At 30.9% G+C, this 19,402-nt stretch overlaps 1 protein-coding gene across 1 annotated transcript; it reads right to left on the bottom strand.

The window, feature by feature from the left end:
* Positions 1 to 427: 427 nt before the first annotated feature.
* Positions 428 to 12,661, bottom strand: LOC121122083 (uncharacterized). Its single transcript, XM_071890102.1, has 5 exons — positions 12,518 to 12,661; positions 9,795 to 9,878; positions 5,544 to 5,951; positions 4,736 to 5,350; positions 428 to 1,825 (listed from the first exon to the last, which is right to left on the bottom strand). The coding sequence occupies exons 1-4, from the start codon at positions 12,659 to 12,661 to the stop codon at positions 4,736 to 4,738; spliced, it is 1,251 nt and encodes a 416-aa protein (XP_071746203.1). The 3' UTR covers positions 428 to 1,825.
* Between the last annotated feature and the right edge of the window lie 6,741 nt (positions 12,662 to 19,402).

The following is a 19,402-nucleotide window of genomic DNA, read 5'->3' on the forward strand; positions in this document are numbered from 1 at the left end:
TAGTTTCCACGTACCGTGTCAAGCTTATCTTTGAAATGCATATAAATTATAATATTCAACATACATTTAAACTAAAATTGATGTAGGTAAGATTTGTCTAATCTTTTTAAAAACTTTTTTTTTCCAAACAAAAATACATAAAATTTGTACCCTTGATTTTATATTTTTGAAAAAAATGAAAAGTACGACCTGCGTTGAAGATAAGTGTTAAAAATGTACAATACACAACAAAACGGTACTTTGAAGGTTCTATCTACATGACTGTAATAGATTAAAAAATATATATGATTTTGAAAAAACATCTCAGATTGCTCCAGTTACCCATCCATGTAAATTGTACTCTTTAAAGACTTAAAATTTCAACATATTTTTACTTCTCTATCTGTGCCTAAATAAAAATAATATTTAAATAAAATAATTCATATTGTTGCTGTTTGAAAATATTTGTATTATTGTAGCTAGAGTCAAATGAGGATCGTAGAAGGGAAGAAATGAACTTAAATAACTGCTACAAAATAATAAATAATACAAAAATCATAGATATTATAAAACTTACATTAGACTTTGAATCAGTAAAACATTATTAAAAAATGTACGGTACATAATATTTGAGCCTAAGGAATCATCTATGTAATAATGATATGAATATGTACAAGGTTGGGCAGCAAAACGTGGACTGTTAATCAATCTGAACTTTCTGATTGTTATAGGAAGATTTAGTACTTATTTTTGAAGATTTGGTTCAGCCATTTTTTGTACATAAAAAAACAAAACAATAATAAACATTTAATAATCTCGTCATCATGAGTGAGCAAACAACCAAAAAGCAGCGCTTCTCAGATCTCCTAGATGCTGAAGTTGAGGTGGTGAGGATTATGGACTTTGGGAAGTGCTTCAGCAGCCTGGTTTTCAAGGTGGCCAAAATGAAGAATGATGGTGAAGACCTCTCCAGGAAAGCAGGAGGTGGAGAGCACAATTTTCAGAGTACGCCGATCCGATTGCCTTTTCTACTCAGGCGTTAGCTTTCTCCCACTCTTCCCGGTATTTTTACATCCTTTTTTTTTTTTTTTTTTTTAGATGAGTGCTAGTTGAATGGCTGTTTGAAGCTCGACCCCCGTGTGGAGGAGTGTCTGAATCACTGCCATGTTGTTGCTTTGTTTTTTCCCACTATATTCTGCGCGCGCAAACGTACCTCATCAGCCAATGGGATGAGCGTATTCTGTGTCATCGTACACGTGTGCGAATATGTTGTCAGCTCATTGGTCCCAGAGAAGGACATGGCCTAGGAACATGTTCACCATAAAATTTCATCTAAAGCACATTGTTATTAATTTTTCCGGGACATTTTACAAACCATTTTTTAAAGCTCACAGTATTACAGGACAAAGTGCGTCCATTTTCAGATCAATACGGGACGAGTACTTTTTTTTATCAAAATACGGGATGATTGGCGAACCTAACTAGGTCCATCATCAGGTCCGTAAAGGGCGACTTGGGATTGTCCTCATACTTGAGGACTGTACGCCATCTTCTGAAAGAAGTGATGAAGGCGAGAAACCTCTGGAGTGCATGTTTTGTTGTCCGACCCTGTATGTAAATGAACATTTTATTTTTTTCTATTGAAACAATTGTTTTTTAAATGTACAAATATTTTCTGAAGAACTCCTGGAAAGTTGAACACAATGGACTTATTATTTTCATTCATTATGTAGGTATATAGATCTATTAATCTAATAAATGTCTGAATGATTTTTAAAGATTTCATATGTATTTTTGTAAGATAGTTGTTGCGATGAAAACGGGAGTCAAGGACGCCTCTTTACCGCTGAAAAATAAAATATGTTATCATAATTAGATCGATGTGTATTTTAGATATGTATATGAAAGATTTGTTTTTATAATATTATTGAAAAAAGATAGAGTTATAAGCCAGCTTTCAAAAAGTAAGGATTGTACCTCACAAAATATATATAGTTTTACATTTTTGTTATAAAAGTGTTAATGGATATTATTTTTGTCAAACTGAAGAAGTTTTTTGTTGTTTATAAATGAAAGAATATTCTAAAAAAGGAACGCACACTATTTTTTAACCAAACAAGGGCTATTTTTCTTACTATTAGTAGAATAGTCATCAAAGGGGGTAATCACAAACCTCCTCCTCTGACTTGGGGCCCAAGGCGAGATACCAACTTCCCTAGACTTGAGAGATGGGGAGGGGGAAATTAAAACCAGTTACATCTACCCATGGAATTGTAGACACATGGAATACTCACGGATCCCACATGAGTATAAATATGAAAAGAGTGATAGGTTAAAAAAAAGGAAAAGATGAGACCAGCACATTTTTTACTCCATCCTTCATGAGAAGAAACAAAAAAAAAACCTAGCTAAGCTGTATGTGCAATTATTCCATGTGCTTAGAATTCCATGATCTGACTAAAGTGACCCAAATTGACGACACAGAGAACCCAGGACAATAATTGGAAAAAATAGAAAAATGATTGACATTTTACTTTTTTTGAAAAAGAAATTTACCTGTTATAAAAGGTCATAAAATAAAACATTTTTTTCTAAAAAAAAAGTCATGAAATGATATAAGGATCAATTTATTTAAAAAGGTATTTTGAAAATAAAAAATGGTCAAAAGCCCTTTCATTTTTCAAAGTTAATATTTAATTCTCATCTTTCATTGGAACGACGTAGCTCAATGGACAACCCCCTCGGAACAAATTATTACCTAAGGTGACTCGTTTTTAGGAAAAAAATTCAATTCCTGTACTTAAAAACAAAATTGATTTGTTTGCTTCAGAAAAATAAATTTCGAATTTTGTTTAAAAATAAATATATTTGCACTAATTTTCTATAAAATTTGAAGTTCCTAAAATATCCATCTCATTGGGGCTATGGCCCCTCTTATTCCACCACTGATTGTATCTGCATTTACATGACTCCGCACTGATTTTTTTAATTTTCCAAGTAGAAACTAAAAATACAAGCTACTGAATCAACTTCCATATACATATTTTGAACAATACTTCCGAAATAACAAATTATATTTCTGTAATTTAATTTCAAAAACCTGTTAATAATTTGGAAATAACTCGCTCTTATCCTGAATCTGTAGTTAGTATTTGGATATAAAACCTGTTTTTTGATAATTTTATATTTTTGATTATATGAGCATTTTTACCCTTTTAAAAGGTTTTATACAAGTTTTGAGTCAGACAAAAATCATTAATCCTAATTAAAATACCAGGTTGTCTAAATTGATTTCTATAGGCCGATTTTACAGTCCAGACCGTAGACCAATATCTTGAGGTATCACTTTATGCACCGACTTTTTCAAGTGTGACTCTATCTACCGATTTTTTTTTTGATTATATATTATAAAAGACATAACTTTAAAAAAAAAACCGAATTAGTTCGGTCTTACAAAAATTTTTAAGGGTCTCAGACCGGTCTAAAATTTTCCAGACAGAATCTCAACACTAGTATTTACATATTTCTCAAATATTCAATAAATAAATATTCTCTTATTAATGTTTTTCAACCAAAAAGTCAGTAAAATTAGTGATTGAAAATTCTCTTTTTCTTGAAAGGGAAAATTGTTCAAGTTCCTATAAAATTCAGTTACAACTATGTCTCCTTGATTTGTGTAAAAACCATTGAGATAAAATACATACATAGAGTGATAATGTAAAAAGTTTCTGACTCCGTCCAAATATAATAATTAGTTGACCAAATATTCGAATTATAATAATTTAAATTATTCTTTTTTTTTTATTGTTATAATTATATGAATTTAGAGATAACAATATGTTAATAAAGGATTTTGGAATATATTATTTCATGAAGTATATTAATATTTTATTTCTCTTTTTAAATATAATTATATTTAGCCTACCGAAATATCAATGATGGATTTGGGAGATCATTGTGATTTTATTTTAGCTCAAAATCAATAATTAATGATTCTTAAATAAATGAGATTCGTGAGTATGCCCTTAACTTTAGTACACTTTCAATTTTCCCAAATGATATAATTTTATGTCTTTTACATTTACTTATAACATTTTAAAATAGATTTAATCAGTGTTAATAAATATTATGATTAAGGAGATGAATCAAAGACTCCATCATTGATAGATTAAAAGGCTAATTTATTATTTTAAAATTGATATTTTTAGTACGGTTATAGTAATATTGTAAATTGTTGGAGGTTGATTATAGCGGGAAATACTATGTTTTAGATTGTTTTGGTCAATTATCTTTTTCACTCGTCTGCTGTCGCAATTTTAAAATAATTTACCTCGTTATTGCTTAGTATTATTACTCTATGTATTTTATTTCCATGGTAAAAACTCAACTTTAAAAGTTATCCAAAAATTAATGTCTTGTCTAAAAAAATTTTATTGTCAAAATTTCTGAAATTTTTTTTAATCTTTTCGAAAAAAATTGTCAAATTTTCTCTTTTTGACATATATCAAAAAATTGATTAGACAATTTTGGCATGTGTAAAAAAAGATGATGTCAAAATTGTCAAAGATTTGTTCAAAAACCCCAGATCCAAAAGACAAATCCTTACACCGACCCTGCCTAAGTTCTTAAAAACTTAAACTCGTACAAACTCAAACTATGTCATCTTTTCCTAAGTGGATTCAGAGCAGAACTCAAAAATTCTAATTCTAATCCAACACAAATAAATAATAATAAGAGTAATAACGTAATAACTTACCTATGATCGGTATAAACTTTCTTTCGCAGAGAAGGAAATATCCTTTCCCGTGTTAATTTCAGAGTCTCCTTCAGCAGTTGCGTCTTCATCATCCTCTTCTTCATCTCCGCCATCCACTTCATCTTCCCCCTCTTCTTCCATATGCCGATAAAGACGATTTCCTCCCGATTGAACGATGGTTGTACCACTCAAGGATTCTTCTATACACTGCCTTGTGCTACTTCCATCAACGGCAGTTCTTTTGACCAACATTAACTGACAGGGACACAAGTATCCGGGATGAAGTGGTATGGTAGGAATAACTATTGAGTTTAGTTGATTACTTTCTGTATTCACTGCAGCGTCTTTATTAGGAACACTAGGGATTGGAGGAGGGAGTAACAAAAACTCTGATGGCCATGAGGTATTACGAATGAGACTTTGATCGAGGATATCCTCTCCATGGACGGCACAGTGAGGATTATGTCTTATACGAGAATGGCCATGATGGACGGGCGTGTTGATATTGGTTGAGGACGATGTTTGACAAGTAGGGCTAAGGGATGAGGGTGTCGATGGATCCATGTCTTCTTGACATGCTGATATAGCTTCATCAAGCGTTTCTTTATGCAATGACTCCAAGAACAAATTTTGTTTTAATATTACAACATAACTAACAATAAATTGATTTACTTTTAGATAAATAAAGTATTTGAACGATTTTTGATCTATTCAAATAATTGTAAGTGAAAAATTAAGAAATGCCATAAATATAATGTGTTTAATTTTTGCAATAAGTAAGATGTATGGATCAGAATATCAATCAAACCAATTTGGATGGAATTGGAGTCAAAGCATGTAAACGATGAGTCTGAGTTGACTTCAATTGTTGTTGTAGGTCAAAGGTTTTATTATTGCTAGAATTTGGAACAATCATATTTTTGCTAGAGGCCGAGTTATTATGATTTTGATGAAAGCTAACTGATATATTTCCTAATTTGTTGGATATGGAGCTCAATTTCCTCATATTTGGACTGCTAAATCTTCTAAACGTACTTAATGGTCCCTCTTCATTCGGAAAGACACTATCACCGCTTTGGTTCGATGTTTTCCGTTTATCAAATCCCGCCAAATAAGATAGTCGACGAAGAGTGCGAGCCTCATTCGGGCTTAACTGTGATATCACCTCCTTTAAGTCAGGGATTTTACCATTTTCGTCCTTTTTTGAAAAGTTATTCTCAATTAATTAATACACAATCATTATTTTTAATCCACTTATCTGATAATTAAGGATCAGCTTAAAATGTGATTTATATAGGGTCGTATGGGTCCCTATTTATTCGGTCTAGTTCAGTATAGTCTTAGAACCGGTGCCATCGATCTTTGGGATATGCTCTTAGGACTATCAGTACTAGAACTGATTAAATATTACAGAAATAATGTTGAATCACGTCATAAAGGACCGAACTTATAAGATTTTTAGGACTCGTGGACTGGACCGCACCGAGGCTGAACTATAAGGGACTACAGTATTTAGTCCTAAATCAGGACAGAAACGACACTACTAACATATATCTACCTAAAGATACTCTAAGAAAAGAGACGAGGAACTTAGCAATGTGAAAAATTATCCCCTTGAATTCTAATAGGTTAAGAATTGTCTACTGTCCTATCTTCATTTTTAGGGAAGGGATTTTAGTTGAGAAACATTAAAGTTTCATTACGTTTGTGCTTTACAAAAACCCCATCCCTAGTTTTTTTAATGTTCCATTAATTAGTCAGATAGATTTGCCCTGATTAATTATTAACAAACATTATTTACAATTACTCCATGTGACCATCATTTTCATACCCAAATATATTTTTATGTTTCATTATTATTTCAATTGTCTTGTCTCCTCTTTTTTCTTGGAGTATCTTTACATGTGACTATTAAGAAGAATATTACTTCATATAATGTACATTTATATATTGAAAAAGATTATGATATAAAGAAAGAATTGACTCAAGGATGTGAAATAAAGGGAAAAATCTTATAAAAATGACATAACTTTTTTGTTGATAAGGAATTTTTTTTAAATATATTCTAGAAAAAGTATATAGTTGCATATTTATACTAGTATTACATAATTTTTTTTCTATGGTTAATATCAACCAATAAATCTTTGTATATAATATTTCCTTGAACATATAGAAAGATTCGTATCTTTCAAATTAATATTGAATTCTTTGAAGGAAAACTGAGGGTTAAAAGAAGAGTACTTTCTATTAACCCTCAGTTAGTGAACTGGGATATTATACACCCCAATATTTATACAAATGCTTCTTCTTACTTTTAATCTACATTATATCGCCTATATTTTTTAGTATGCCTCGAAACATGTAATTTAGTTTATACAATTCTTTATTTTTCTTAATAATGCCTTCTTTAGGATTTATTCGTATATTTAGGCATATCTAATGAAGGCTTTGGATTTAAGGAACTGTTTTGCTTAAAAATTGTTCCTATTTCAAAGGAATAATAATAATCATACAAAAACATTGCTATAAGACTCCAAAATTAAATTTTGTTGAAACCCCAAATTCATGTTGTTGAAATCATTTTAAATAAAAAAAGACTTATATCCATACAAATATTCTTAGCCATTTAATTGATATTTACGTCTGCGAAAAAAGAAGAAATAGTTAAATATAAAGAATTTTTTATAACAGTGGGTTTAAAAGCCAGAATCCCTAGATTTCTCTTCTTCAAATGAATATATAATTTAAAATATTTTGCTTCAGGACATTTTGCCTCAAATCCTTTCACCTTAAAGCCATTTTGCTTAAAGGATATTTCACCTAAATATACAAATAAATTAAGTTTATTCGTCGTTATTATCTATTTTGGTTGAAATTGATCTTCCATTTGAATGTTCTAAATCAAAATATGTAATATTAATAGCTATAAAATGAACTAAATGTTTGGTTTTCTGTTCTTTAAAGCTCAGTACAGTTGGATCATTCTGGAATATGAATAGAAAGATGAGAAGGACCGTCTCCGTGAACCTTCTTTCCTGCATAAAGATTACAAAACAGTACACTTTTTGACTAAAAAATTCAAGGGGAACACCGATTTTAACCGAAAATAAACTATAACGACCAATAAATCTCAATTCTTTATGTATTAAGGCAAAATTTGCTTTAGACAGAATGAACTTGGAGCCAAATGTGCTTATTGCAAAATCAGCTCAGCTCCGTATTATTTAATGAATGTGTATTAATTTTGAGAAATAATTTCCTTTGAATTAGCCTCTAGCTCCTCAATCCTCGTTTCCATTTTATAAAGAGCAAAGAGTTTAATGATTTTCCAAATACAGACAACGAAGACCCCGATAGCACCCATGACCAACACGGAAAAAGATAAAATTGCTTTCAGTTGAGCCAGCATGCTTGTTCTTCCACGTTACAAAATCATAGATTTGAGAAGGAAATAAAAACAAACAACTCCATATATTTAACATGAAAGGAATCACTAAATGACTATCTACAATGTCCACATGGCTTAGACAAAAAAGAACTAAAATTAAAAAAGAAGAAAATGATTTATATATATTTTTTTATTATAGTAGTTTTTTGTTCACATAACCCGACGTCCCGGATTACACACATAACTCAAGAGGGAGGAAGGAGAGAGAAGCATATAATAAGAAAGAGGTACTCCAAAAAATAAAAGAAGTAGAAAATGTGAGGAAAAGAGGGATACATATTTTTTTTTTTCTTCCCCCCCGTATATAACGTCGTTACCTTTTCTTGTATCACGCAACTTTTCCTCCGAAGGAAACAAAACAGAAAGAGGCTCAAAATCAGTGCATAACTGCTTAGCCCATCCTTCCCAACAATGGAATTATTATTGACTGATCAGGGGCATCCTGCAAAAAATTCGAAAGTTTAATTTTTTTCGAAAATAATTGTAAAAATCCAAAGATATTCACAAAAAAATTAATTTTTTGAAAAATAAAATCAGAAATCCACAGCTAACTCAACCAATCAATGTTCAGAACACTGATGAGGAAAAAGGAAGGTAGCCACATCGATAGCTGCCAAGAAATTACACTCTATATTTTTGTGTATACGAAGTAACCCCGTGATATAATCCTCTCTATTGTATATACATAAAAGTGACGAATCAGTATATTTGGTTATAGTAATCCTTGTGGGATATGTATTAAAAGAGCTTTTACTTATTAAAATCTGTGAAAATATATGGTATATAATATATTGTATTTGTATTTTGTTGTGAACACGTATTCATGAGCCTTGAAGTGCAATGATAGTACAAATGATTAATCTTTTTCCCTACTTGAACATAAAAATACATAACTATTATTAATTAAAAGAAGAAAAAAAACCTTTTTAAACCCTCCGTTATTAAACATCCTTTTTATAACAAAGGTTGTGTAAAAAAACAACTTCAAAAATAAAACGAATAATTTTTACATGATCAACTGTTTAACGATTAATTATATTTTTGTATCATTTTTAATATACTATTCGATTCCTTTTGCACTCGTAAATATTAATTAAAGTTCTAAAAATACTTTTATATTTATTAGACATCGAAAAAAAAAAGAAATCCTTATCTTAAAATAATTTTAAGTTTGAGTGTTCGACAAAGTATTATTTGTAATTGATATTATAAAAAAAATTAAATTGTTATTTTTGATAAAAATGTTTATGAAATATTCATTGATTTATACTAACTTTGGAAATCAAATTTAGTACCCATCAGTTTTGATGGGGCTGCGTGTATTATATAAAGTATTAGTTACAATATTATAATTTTGAAACTACTGTTGTAAGTCTCAATCTTTACATTGAAATACATAAGGATCCTGGAAATAAGAAGGAAAAACAAATAAACAACTTTAACCCATTGACGCCGATCATTTTTTTCAGGGCCTTTTTTTTTTACATTTAATTATCTAAATAAGTTATTTAGGATTGAGCCAACACACACACACACACAAAACAAACTTGAAAAAGGTTTTCTACGTATAAAGTGTTTATCTCTATGCCTCACAAAGTATGGAACTATTACATGATTGATCCTAGCAGTTTTAGTGAAGTGTTCAAGGATAGGCCTACCATTATAAAATCGATCTTCGTCAATGACCATATTGTTCTGAAAATGAGGATATCAAAATATTTGGTCGAAAACGTTTCTCCTCATTGAATTGACGACATCAGGCTTTTGTGTTCAGTAGAGCCTTCTATTTGACAATTTATTATATCCAGAAAGGATTAGAATAGCACAGAAAACTATCAAATTATTCCAAGAAACACATTCATGCGGCAGATATTTTTGCTCAGAATAAATTTGCATTGTTCACAAACATAATCTAGCCATTTATAGGTTCAGTAATGCCCAATTAGTTCCAATGTTTTATCCCAATCCTCTTCATTACTTTCATTAATCATTCACACAATCAATAACTTTAGTACTCTCTTGATGCCCGACAAGGTTTTCCTTTCGACGTCTCTTATTTGATGGCTGAGAAGGACTTTGTAATAATATTTCTATGCATGATTCTTCTCGGTAGGTGATCAAGATAGTTACAAGACTAGTTATATTGTCTTTTAGAATTAAAAAATCAAGAAATTGTAGAAATATTTTATAATAATATCAACCAATAGTTTAATTTCCATAGAATAAAAATCGGAAATTGTTTCAAAAAAGAAGATGAAACATACTATTTTTGAGCCAAGGTCGTGACATGATGCAACGGGTTTATCCTTGATAATTTTTAAAATTAAACTGTGCCACATGTACGCGACGAAAAACAACAATACTCCTTCTGAACATGTATGGAACTTTTAAAAAAACTACTCATCCTGTTAAAACTTGCAATTGATGCATGATATCATTTTTACAAAACTGAATTTAATGTGGCAACTACATTTACTAATTGGCAGATAAGGGTTAAGCAACATAGTTAATTAAATCCACTAAACGTCGATCAAAAATGGTTAAATATACGAATAAATCCTGAACAAGATATTATTGAGATAAATAAAGAATTGTATAAAATTAGATTTAATGTTTTAGGAGCATACTAAAAAATATTGCCGATTTAATAGAATAAAAAACCCTAAATTTTGGCCTGTATAATATCCAAGTTCACTAAAGGAAGGATTTAAAAGAAAGATTTCCTCTTTTAAAACGAGATAAATTTAATGGTTTTGCATTATTATAATGTTTTTGTCATAACCAATAAATGCTTCCAGGCCGCTCCAACTTGAATGTAAATTGTCTTATAATAGGACATTCTTTTTCTTTATTAGTTTCAAATGTTTTTTTATCTTTTTTTTACATTTGTCTCAATAACCAATTTAAGATACTTTAAAATGTGGATAGATATTTAACCTCTAAAGTCTCCGCATACCCATATAAAAGTTGTATTTAAAAATGCCTTAATTTTCCGATAGATGGCTCTTGGAATGTGTATCTCGCGCTGTATTAATCCGATCACTTTACGCCAAGTGGCGTTAGAAGGATAAAATTTAGCAGTAAACACAGTTTTGTGATTGTTTGGCCCATTATTCTTCGAGTGTACGTCAAAAATGGACACTGTCAAAGATACAATACCCCATATTTTACCATTTTTCTTCGATAAAGACAAAAATTCAAGCCAGGCGGCTGAAAATGTGAATAGTGTTGATTGTCCTGATATTGTAACAGTCAATATTTTGGCTTCGTTGATTATGTTCCTGTACTTTTGATTTTAAAAAGACAATGACGATTGTCGAAAACGTGAGTAAAATAATGAAAATGTATTGTTTGTATTGAAAATGTGGATAAACTAATGGATAGCGTCGAGTCCGACCCTGATGGAAGCACTGGTTTGATTGTGCAAGAAATAAAAATTAATGGAATAAAAATAAAATAAAAAATCCATAAATAATAATGGATTGTTTATAGATTTCAAATTATGCAGCTAAGTAAAAAATTAACTATTTGAAATTTTTTTCCAAAAATTTTTATTTTCCTTGAATACCTATGAGTTGTGATTTTTGGATTTTTTCAAAAGAAAATCGAATATATATATATAATCCTGCGTACGCACCCATGAAGTCTTGTGAAAACATATCAAGTACCTTTAAATTTCGGTCAATTTGTTAATATTTACTAATAATTAAATACAACAAAAATATATATTGAAGGAAAAATGACAATAATTTTTAGAAACAAAACTGTAATAGCTAATTGTAATGTATCAAAAAGATTTTCAAATTGTATCTGCATTATTTTCATGGGCTAAACCAAAGAATTATCTATACATGAAACATAAATTATTTTCTCTTTTCCCCCTGTTCTTGTTTAAAATAAGGGCATTTTTTAAAAGAATAGAATAGTATTGACTAGAAATTAAATAGAGAATTTAATTATTATAATAGTTTAATGATTGTTTAACCCTTTCTCTCATAACATTGCCCAGGAGCAACATTTCAGAAAATAGTATCTATTATCACAAAGCCATATCAACACGGCAAAGGTGAATAATTACAAAAAAATATATTTCAACGTTAGTACAAAAATGTCAAAGATGTGGAGGTTAGAGACATAGCCAAAATGAGTGTCCAAAAAAGAATAAAGAATGTTTTTCATGCAATAAAATGGTGGTGAATTATAGAGGATTGAACAAATTTGTAGATAGGCCAATTCACCCTTTTCCTACACCAAATCAAGTAGCAAAAGCCATTCCCCCAGATGCAGAGATATTTTTTTACTCTGGATGCACCAAAAGGCTACTGGCAAGTTACTTTGGATGAAGAAAGCAAAGCTTTATCCACATTCCTCACTTGTTGGGGAAGAAAACAATTCACTAGAGCTCCAATGGGTTTAAATGCTTCAGGAGATGAATATTGCCGCCGAGGTGATTCTGCAATGACTTGTATAAAAAACATTCATAAATTAGTTGATGAAATTTTGGGATATGGAGAGACATAGGAAGAAGACAAAAACCTCTTGGATAAAATTATAAAGAGATGTGTAGAAAATGGGACGAGGTTGAATCCAAATACGATACAAATTGGAGAAGAAGTTAAATTTGCGGGTATCATAATAGAAAAAAACGCTGTTAAAGCGGATCCGAGTAAAATTGAAGCAAGAATTAAATTCCCTGAACCTAAGAATATTTCACAGCTTCGAAGTTTTTTTTGGTTTGGTAAACCAATTAACTCAGTTTTCAAAGGTTGTTGTACTTCCTATGTGTCAATTACGGGTATCATTAAGTTCCAAAAATGTATTCCAATGGTTGCCTGATCACTCAAAGGTGTTTAAAGAATTAAAAATATGTTGTGTACATCACCAATCCTCACTCACTATGATCCAAAGAAGCAAGTAACAATAATGACCGATGGATCAAGACTACATGGATTAGGATATGCACTTATACAAGGAGAAGAAGGATGTGAACAATTGGTACTCTGTGGGTCAAGATTTATAAGTGAGACTGAATCAAGATACGCAACGCATGAATTGGAACTACTTGCTATACTTTGGGCTATTGACAAATGCAAAATCTATCTTTTAGAACGATAATTTAAAATCAAGACGGATCAACAAACCATTGATTGGTAGTTTTAATGGAACTTATATGGGATCAATCAATAACTCACGTATTCAGAGATTTATTGAAAAATTAGCCCCATACACTTTCGACATTGAATGGACGAAGGGGAAGACTCATTTTATCGAAGATGCATTGAGCAGAGCTGTAGTTGAGAAACCTGTGGAAGAAGAAATTGAGGAGCCATAATATGCAAAGCCATTTGTTATAAAATATTAAAGAAGACAAAACATTAGTTGAAATGTTTGACACAGCAGAAGAAGACGAAGATTATATAATGGTATGCCAGTCATTACTAGAAGGAAAGGACGTCAGAAACTTGCCACCAAACCATCCACCGCATCTTTACGAGAAAATATGGAACCGTTTATCCATTGAGAAAGAAGCTAGAGGAAGAATAATATTAGTGGACAATTGTAGAATTATAGTGCCAAGGAAAATTCGTCCCAAAGTTCTGGAAGGACTTCATGAAACCCATTTGGGGATGTCAAGGGTGAAAATAGACGTATGTATTTGAGAAATTGGAGGTTAAAGGGGAGCTGTTATAGGTTTGATAATTGTAAATAAAGCGACACATCTCTATATTAATTGTGTCAATACATACGTAAATAATAACAATAATTATTCATATAATATATCCCACAATCGTATTTAAAACCTGATTGAAAATTAATGTGTGTTCAAAAAGACGGAGAGTAACCTTCAGGATTTGTTGCAGAGTTAAAATTGTTAGTTCTTGTTGATCTCAGAGTAGAATTGAGGATTGACAGAGGAGTCATTCTTACCAATGTTCTTTTTATCTCCCGCTCATCACAGCAGTTTGTAGCTGATATAACGAAATATAATTTTTTTATGAATAGCTATGGATTTTTGGATTTTTTTCTCTCACCCATCCCCCCTCCCAAAAACATAAATATATATATATAGATAATCCTGCGGAAGTCCCCTTGATTTTCCGTTTTCTTTTAACATGACCAAGGGTCCACACGATTTTCATCACTAATTATTACAACCTAACATACAATGCGTGTACTATATAATATGCACGATATATGTGGTTACCCGGGTTTACTAGTCGGTTTACAAAAAGGAAGGAGAAAAAGGAGTAGATGTTCTATTTGTAAAGTTTTCCTTGGCTAAACTATAATATTGAATAAAGTACTTTTATGAATGGAACAAACAGTATGTGTGTTCAATCTTTTTTAATCCAACTTCACAATGGCATAACTTTATTGCAAAAATGAACAATTTTAATACATTCGACAGATCCTTGTCATGGACGTACATTTGAAGGAGGTTCTTTATTGATGAACTCTTGACAGGAAATAAATACCCCTAAAAAACCTATTTTTTATGCTAATATACATGACTGCCAGCTCCACTTTCCACCTTACTAGCATCTTGTTTCATTAGTTTATGTATCTAATATGAGCATAAAGACTACTTCTTTTATGTCATTGTTTTGTTTATTTAATGTGTTTTGAAGCTTACGGGGTTCCAATGACCATGTTTCTTTTGAATAAGCAATGCATTAACGTCTCCAATTAATGTACAACGCTATCCAACCTTTAGTCCTTAGTCAAACTATTGGCTGTTTGTCTTTTGTAATTTGTGAGCCCTTTCGTACGATATACATAACTCAAAGTCTCTTAAAAAATTGGAAGTTTTTTCCTTTTCTTCCCCTAATATGACGATTTGTAGATGGTGATGCACATCAAATTTGCCTACACTACCTATGCTTGGAATTGGTCCTGACCAAAATTCCAAAACCAATTTGCGAAACAAAGACCAAGTGATGAATAATTGTTGAAATATATATGTACCTGGCTACGTTACAACTTTTTTGTCCACTAGGGCATTGCGATTACCATAAATAGACAGGATACACTAATAAGTAGAAATGGGATTTTTGTAAGAGCGCAAGGAGAAGGCAGGAGCGATACATATGATATTACTGTATTGAGAGCCTTTCTAATATACGTTGACTGTTTTATGACTTGGAGAAGAAAATGAACTACTGCTATAAGGAAAATAACCTTCCACATCAAAATAGAATTAGTATAGGGAAAATATCATAAATATATTTAAAACTAGGATGACTGAAAAAAATTATCCTCTAAGATGACCGCAAAGTCGTTTTTGACTTTTAACGATTATTTTTCAATAACTCTAGATTTTAAAGTTTTTTTAAATTCTCTTTTAGTGTATTTTCTTATTCAGTATCATATATTATAAAATATGTTACAATTATTATTAGATATATAGGTATAAAAAGTTATTCTATTGATATTTTAAATCAAAACTATCAATAAATATTTCCCCGTTTTAACATTTAGATAAAGTGATTTTAGAATTTTCTTTGGTACAACGTCTACAGGTAGGTTTTGAGGAATTATAAATGAATAAAAATCCTCTTGAACATCCAATACATAGATTTAAAGATGATTACATACGTAAAGAAATTTAAAATGAAACATTACTCGCAAGTAATTAAATAGTCAATCAACTTACTATTAATAAAATATATAATTCCACAAGGAGTCTCTTTTAAAAACAGAAATCAGCACCCATTAGAATCCTTCCTCCTCCTCTTTAAATCAAATAATCTCCTTCATACATTAAGATAATTAATTTTTTGTTTATATTTCTTAGGTATATTCCAGTGTCAGGCTCATTAAACTTTTTTTTCTAATTTATCGACGAACTTCTAGGTATTCTCTCTGGCATCGTGGTGGTCACACTGTTTGTTCGATCACTTTGCGATTCAATATTGATTCCCCTATTCTCATCCCCAGATTTCGATAGTTAGTCGTCAAGTTTCTTCAGAAAACGCCTGTTCCTTTTAGTCAAGCGTCGAAAACCAAATACCATTATTGTATATTGATCCTGCCTTCCAACTATCACTACTTTACCGGACCTACCACGTCTATTTGGCCGAGTTCTATGCTGGTCATGTATTCTCAATGGTTATTTTCTTAGATCCCACCACTAAGCCTTCAATCACTCTCATTCCCCTCACTTGCACCGCCTTTTCCGTTAGGTCCCATGCTTCTCACCATTTGGGGTCAACTTTGGAACTAACTTTTTTTTGTTCGTTTTTGTTTAAACGAGGATAAACAGTCATTCATATATGTACCAAAAATTATTCTTGCTTGGGAAATTACTATTTCAGGGTCTGGTGTATTTCTCACAGTTAATATAGTCTTATCAAATTCATCATTGTTCACGTTCCATACCAACCAATGGCGTCTTAGAGCATTCTTTTGACTTTCCTAATTGCCACCTCTGCTTTTCCATTAGACTGCCCCTGAAAATGGACAGATGACATGTAGTGGGTTATCCTCATTTTTTAAAAATCCCGCCGTTTCATAAAAAGCAAATTCCGGCCATTGTCACTAAAATTTCCTTAAGAACTCCAAAAGTTACGAAGAAACTCCTCGAGCTTGCCGACAATACCAAAAATAAGATAAACAGGACACCTCTCTCTATCTCGACAATCCATCTGTGACCAAAAGGTATCTGTAACCTCCTATGTCACAAAAGTTGGCAACAATGGCTTGGAATGGTATGGCTAGAACATTCAAAAGTATAGGTGGACATCTAGGTCGTGAAGGAAAGATATAGTTGCATGACTTAAAAATATGTTCTGATCATGTCATTTGAAAAAATCTGTTTTTTTCATAACCTATATCATGTTGCAAATATACACAGTTTTGTTGCAGTTATAACCATTTAGCTCTCAACCCTCGATTCGTGGTGTTCTTCGAGAAATCCTTTTTTAATTGATATTGCCATGTAAAAGTTGATTTCCTTTTTATTAAAAAAAAAACAAACAAAATAAATTATTATGTTTTTAGTCTGGTTTTAGCTAAATAAAAATGAAATTAAAAATCTAAAATAATTATATTTATCTATATATTATTGTGGATATTAAACTGGATCAAATTCTTATATTAATTGGCACTATTCATTAATAAATCAATAGGGTATAAATATAAATAACTTTGTTATTACCAAAAACTTAACGACTAAAAAAAGTTTTCTTTTCTAAAATAGGTAACCTGTTAAAATTAGGGGTCGACCCTAAAAAATTTACTCTTAAATTGATCTTTATCTCTTTATCAAAAATTAACCCCACTCCCCCCTCAAAAAAAAATCCTGATCGCCCCTGATATACCATAATAAAAAAGGACTTTTAATTGATTAAAAATCGTCATAAAAAGGCTTGGACTTTCGTAAAAAAGGTAATTCTAATAATAAAAAGCATATTTTTCTATAGAAAAAGTAATTCCATACATATTATGAAAAATTTTACTACAAAAGGCCAATATTTAATTTTTGCGATAAAAAGGTGATTTAAAAAAATAGCAACCTCATTTTATTTAATATGTGAAAATTAAATAATTTTAAAATTGCTCATTTTAATCGACGGGTATAAAATAAACAGATAAAATTTGGATTTTAGTTAGATTACACAACAGCTTTTGATGATTTTTCATTATATTTTTGAAAGAAAAATTCAATTGAACTAACTGTGTCCTATTAAGTTGAGAGATCACTATATCAGAAATAAAGTATGTTTTGATATGTAAATATATATGAATAAACTAAATAAAGAGATTAGTTTGGTCTATTTGCATGAGATAAATTCATTATATATAATTGAAACATAACATCCTCCAGAAAACCTACGTAAGAAAATTAATTAGTAAAAAAGATGCGGAGGAAGAGCGAATTGGAGTGGACTCAAATGCAAGAAAAAAAGTATTCAATATTCTACAATGTCAATCATGAAAATGATGATGGAAGAACTAATACAAGTTCATGGAGAAGAAGTTTGAGGACTTCATTAACCATGAAGAAAGTAAAAATGATGAGAATATCACAGAAGGAAGACCATCAGTAATTGTCCAAGAAGTAAAAATTCACTTACAGTTTTACAGTTAATTAAAGAAGGATTTTTGAAGGTCGATTTCCCCTCCAAAAATATCATCAAACTGCTGTATAATCTAACTATAATCAAAATTTTCTCTGTTCATTTCATACCAGTCTGGAAAATGAGCCTTTTCTAGACAAAAAATGTCAAATTCAGGATCTCATCACAAACGCTCAAAATGAGCAATTTTTTGAGCCAATGAAATATCGCTGACAAATCTTAAGTATACCAATAAATTTATGTAGAGGGTTATGAAGCAAAACTTGAACGGTTAATTTATGTTGATTTTTTCATTAATACAGGAAGGTTTAGCGATTATTTTTTGACATTATGTTTCAGCCATACTTTGTACTTAAACACACTAAAATAAATTTTTTTGACATCTTGAATCATGAGTGAGCAAGAAGACAAAAAGCAGCGCTTCTCAGATCTCCTAAATACTGAAGTTTAGGTGGGTAGAATTATGGTCATTATGAAGTGACAGTTACCGAAAATTATTCTTGTTTGAGAAATTCCTATTTCAGGGTCTGAAGTATTTCTCACATTTATATAACTGAAGGCCTTAATTCAATAATGACATTTTTCTCACTCCCACCTTCTCCTCAAACTCTTACACAAATCCTATCTCTAGAAATACAGTCATTACTTAGCAAGTCCTTATTTGCAAGAGTAGAAATGAGGATCGACATAGGAGTAACTGTATATAATGTCCTTGTGTATTTCCTTCTCTCCTTCCTCCCTTCGTCACAGCTGATTGTATCTGATTTAATGAAACGTTAATGAGCATTATTGTTCCTCTCATCCAAAACTTACTTAAATTGCCAGGGTTACCATGTTGATTTTCGGATCTTTTTTTAACGTGCCAGTTAGGATGTACGGTTAATTATTTTTTTGCGTATTTGCATATTTTTGCACAAATTATGGTAATAGTAATAAAAAATTGTGCATCGTTTGGAGGGCTCTACCACTCTTCAATGCTTTGTAAAATTTACGTCTTCACAGATTAAAACCGTATCCCTAAAACAATACAAAAATGAATTTTGAGAGTTCTAGTATGATTAAAACAAGAATGGGTATTTGGTAGATCATAAAACCTCCGCTTGTGGGCATTTTTTGGTGTGACCTTGACCTTGGAACTTG

This window comes from Lepeophtheirus salmonis, chromosome 7 (genome assembly GCF_016086655.4).
Source record: "Lepeophtheirus salmonis chromosome 7, UVic_Lsal_1.4, whole genome shotgun sequence".
Lineage (NCBI taxonomy): Eukaryota > Metazoa > Arthropoda > Copepoda > Siphonostomatoida > Caligidae > Lepeophtheirus > Lepeophtheirus salmonis.

Excerpts from the sequence above, each read along its gene's own strand:
- LOC121122083 (XM_071890102.1), bottom strand. The coding sequence starts at position 12,661 with ATGTTTTTTATACAAGTCATTGCAGAATCACCTCGGCGGCAATATTCA. Across the intron at positions 5,952-9,794 it reads AAACTGCTAGGATCAATCAT|AATAACTTTTCAAAAAAGGA; the intron begins GTAATAGTTCCA and ends TAATTAATTGAG. Across the intron at positions 5,351-5,543 it reads CTCCAATTCCATCCAAATTG|TCATTGCATAAAGAAACGCT; the intron begins GTTTGATTGATA and ends TTGTTCTTGGAG.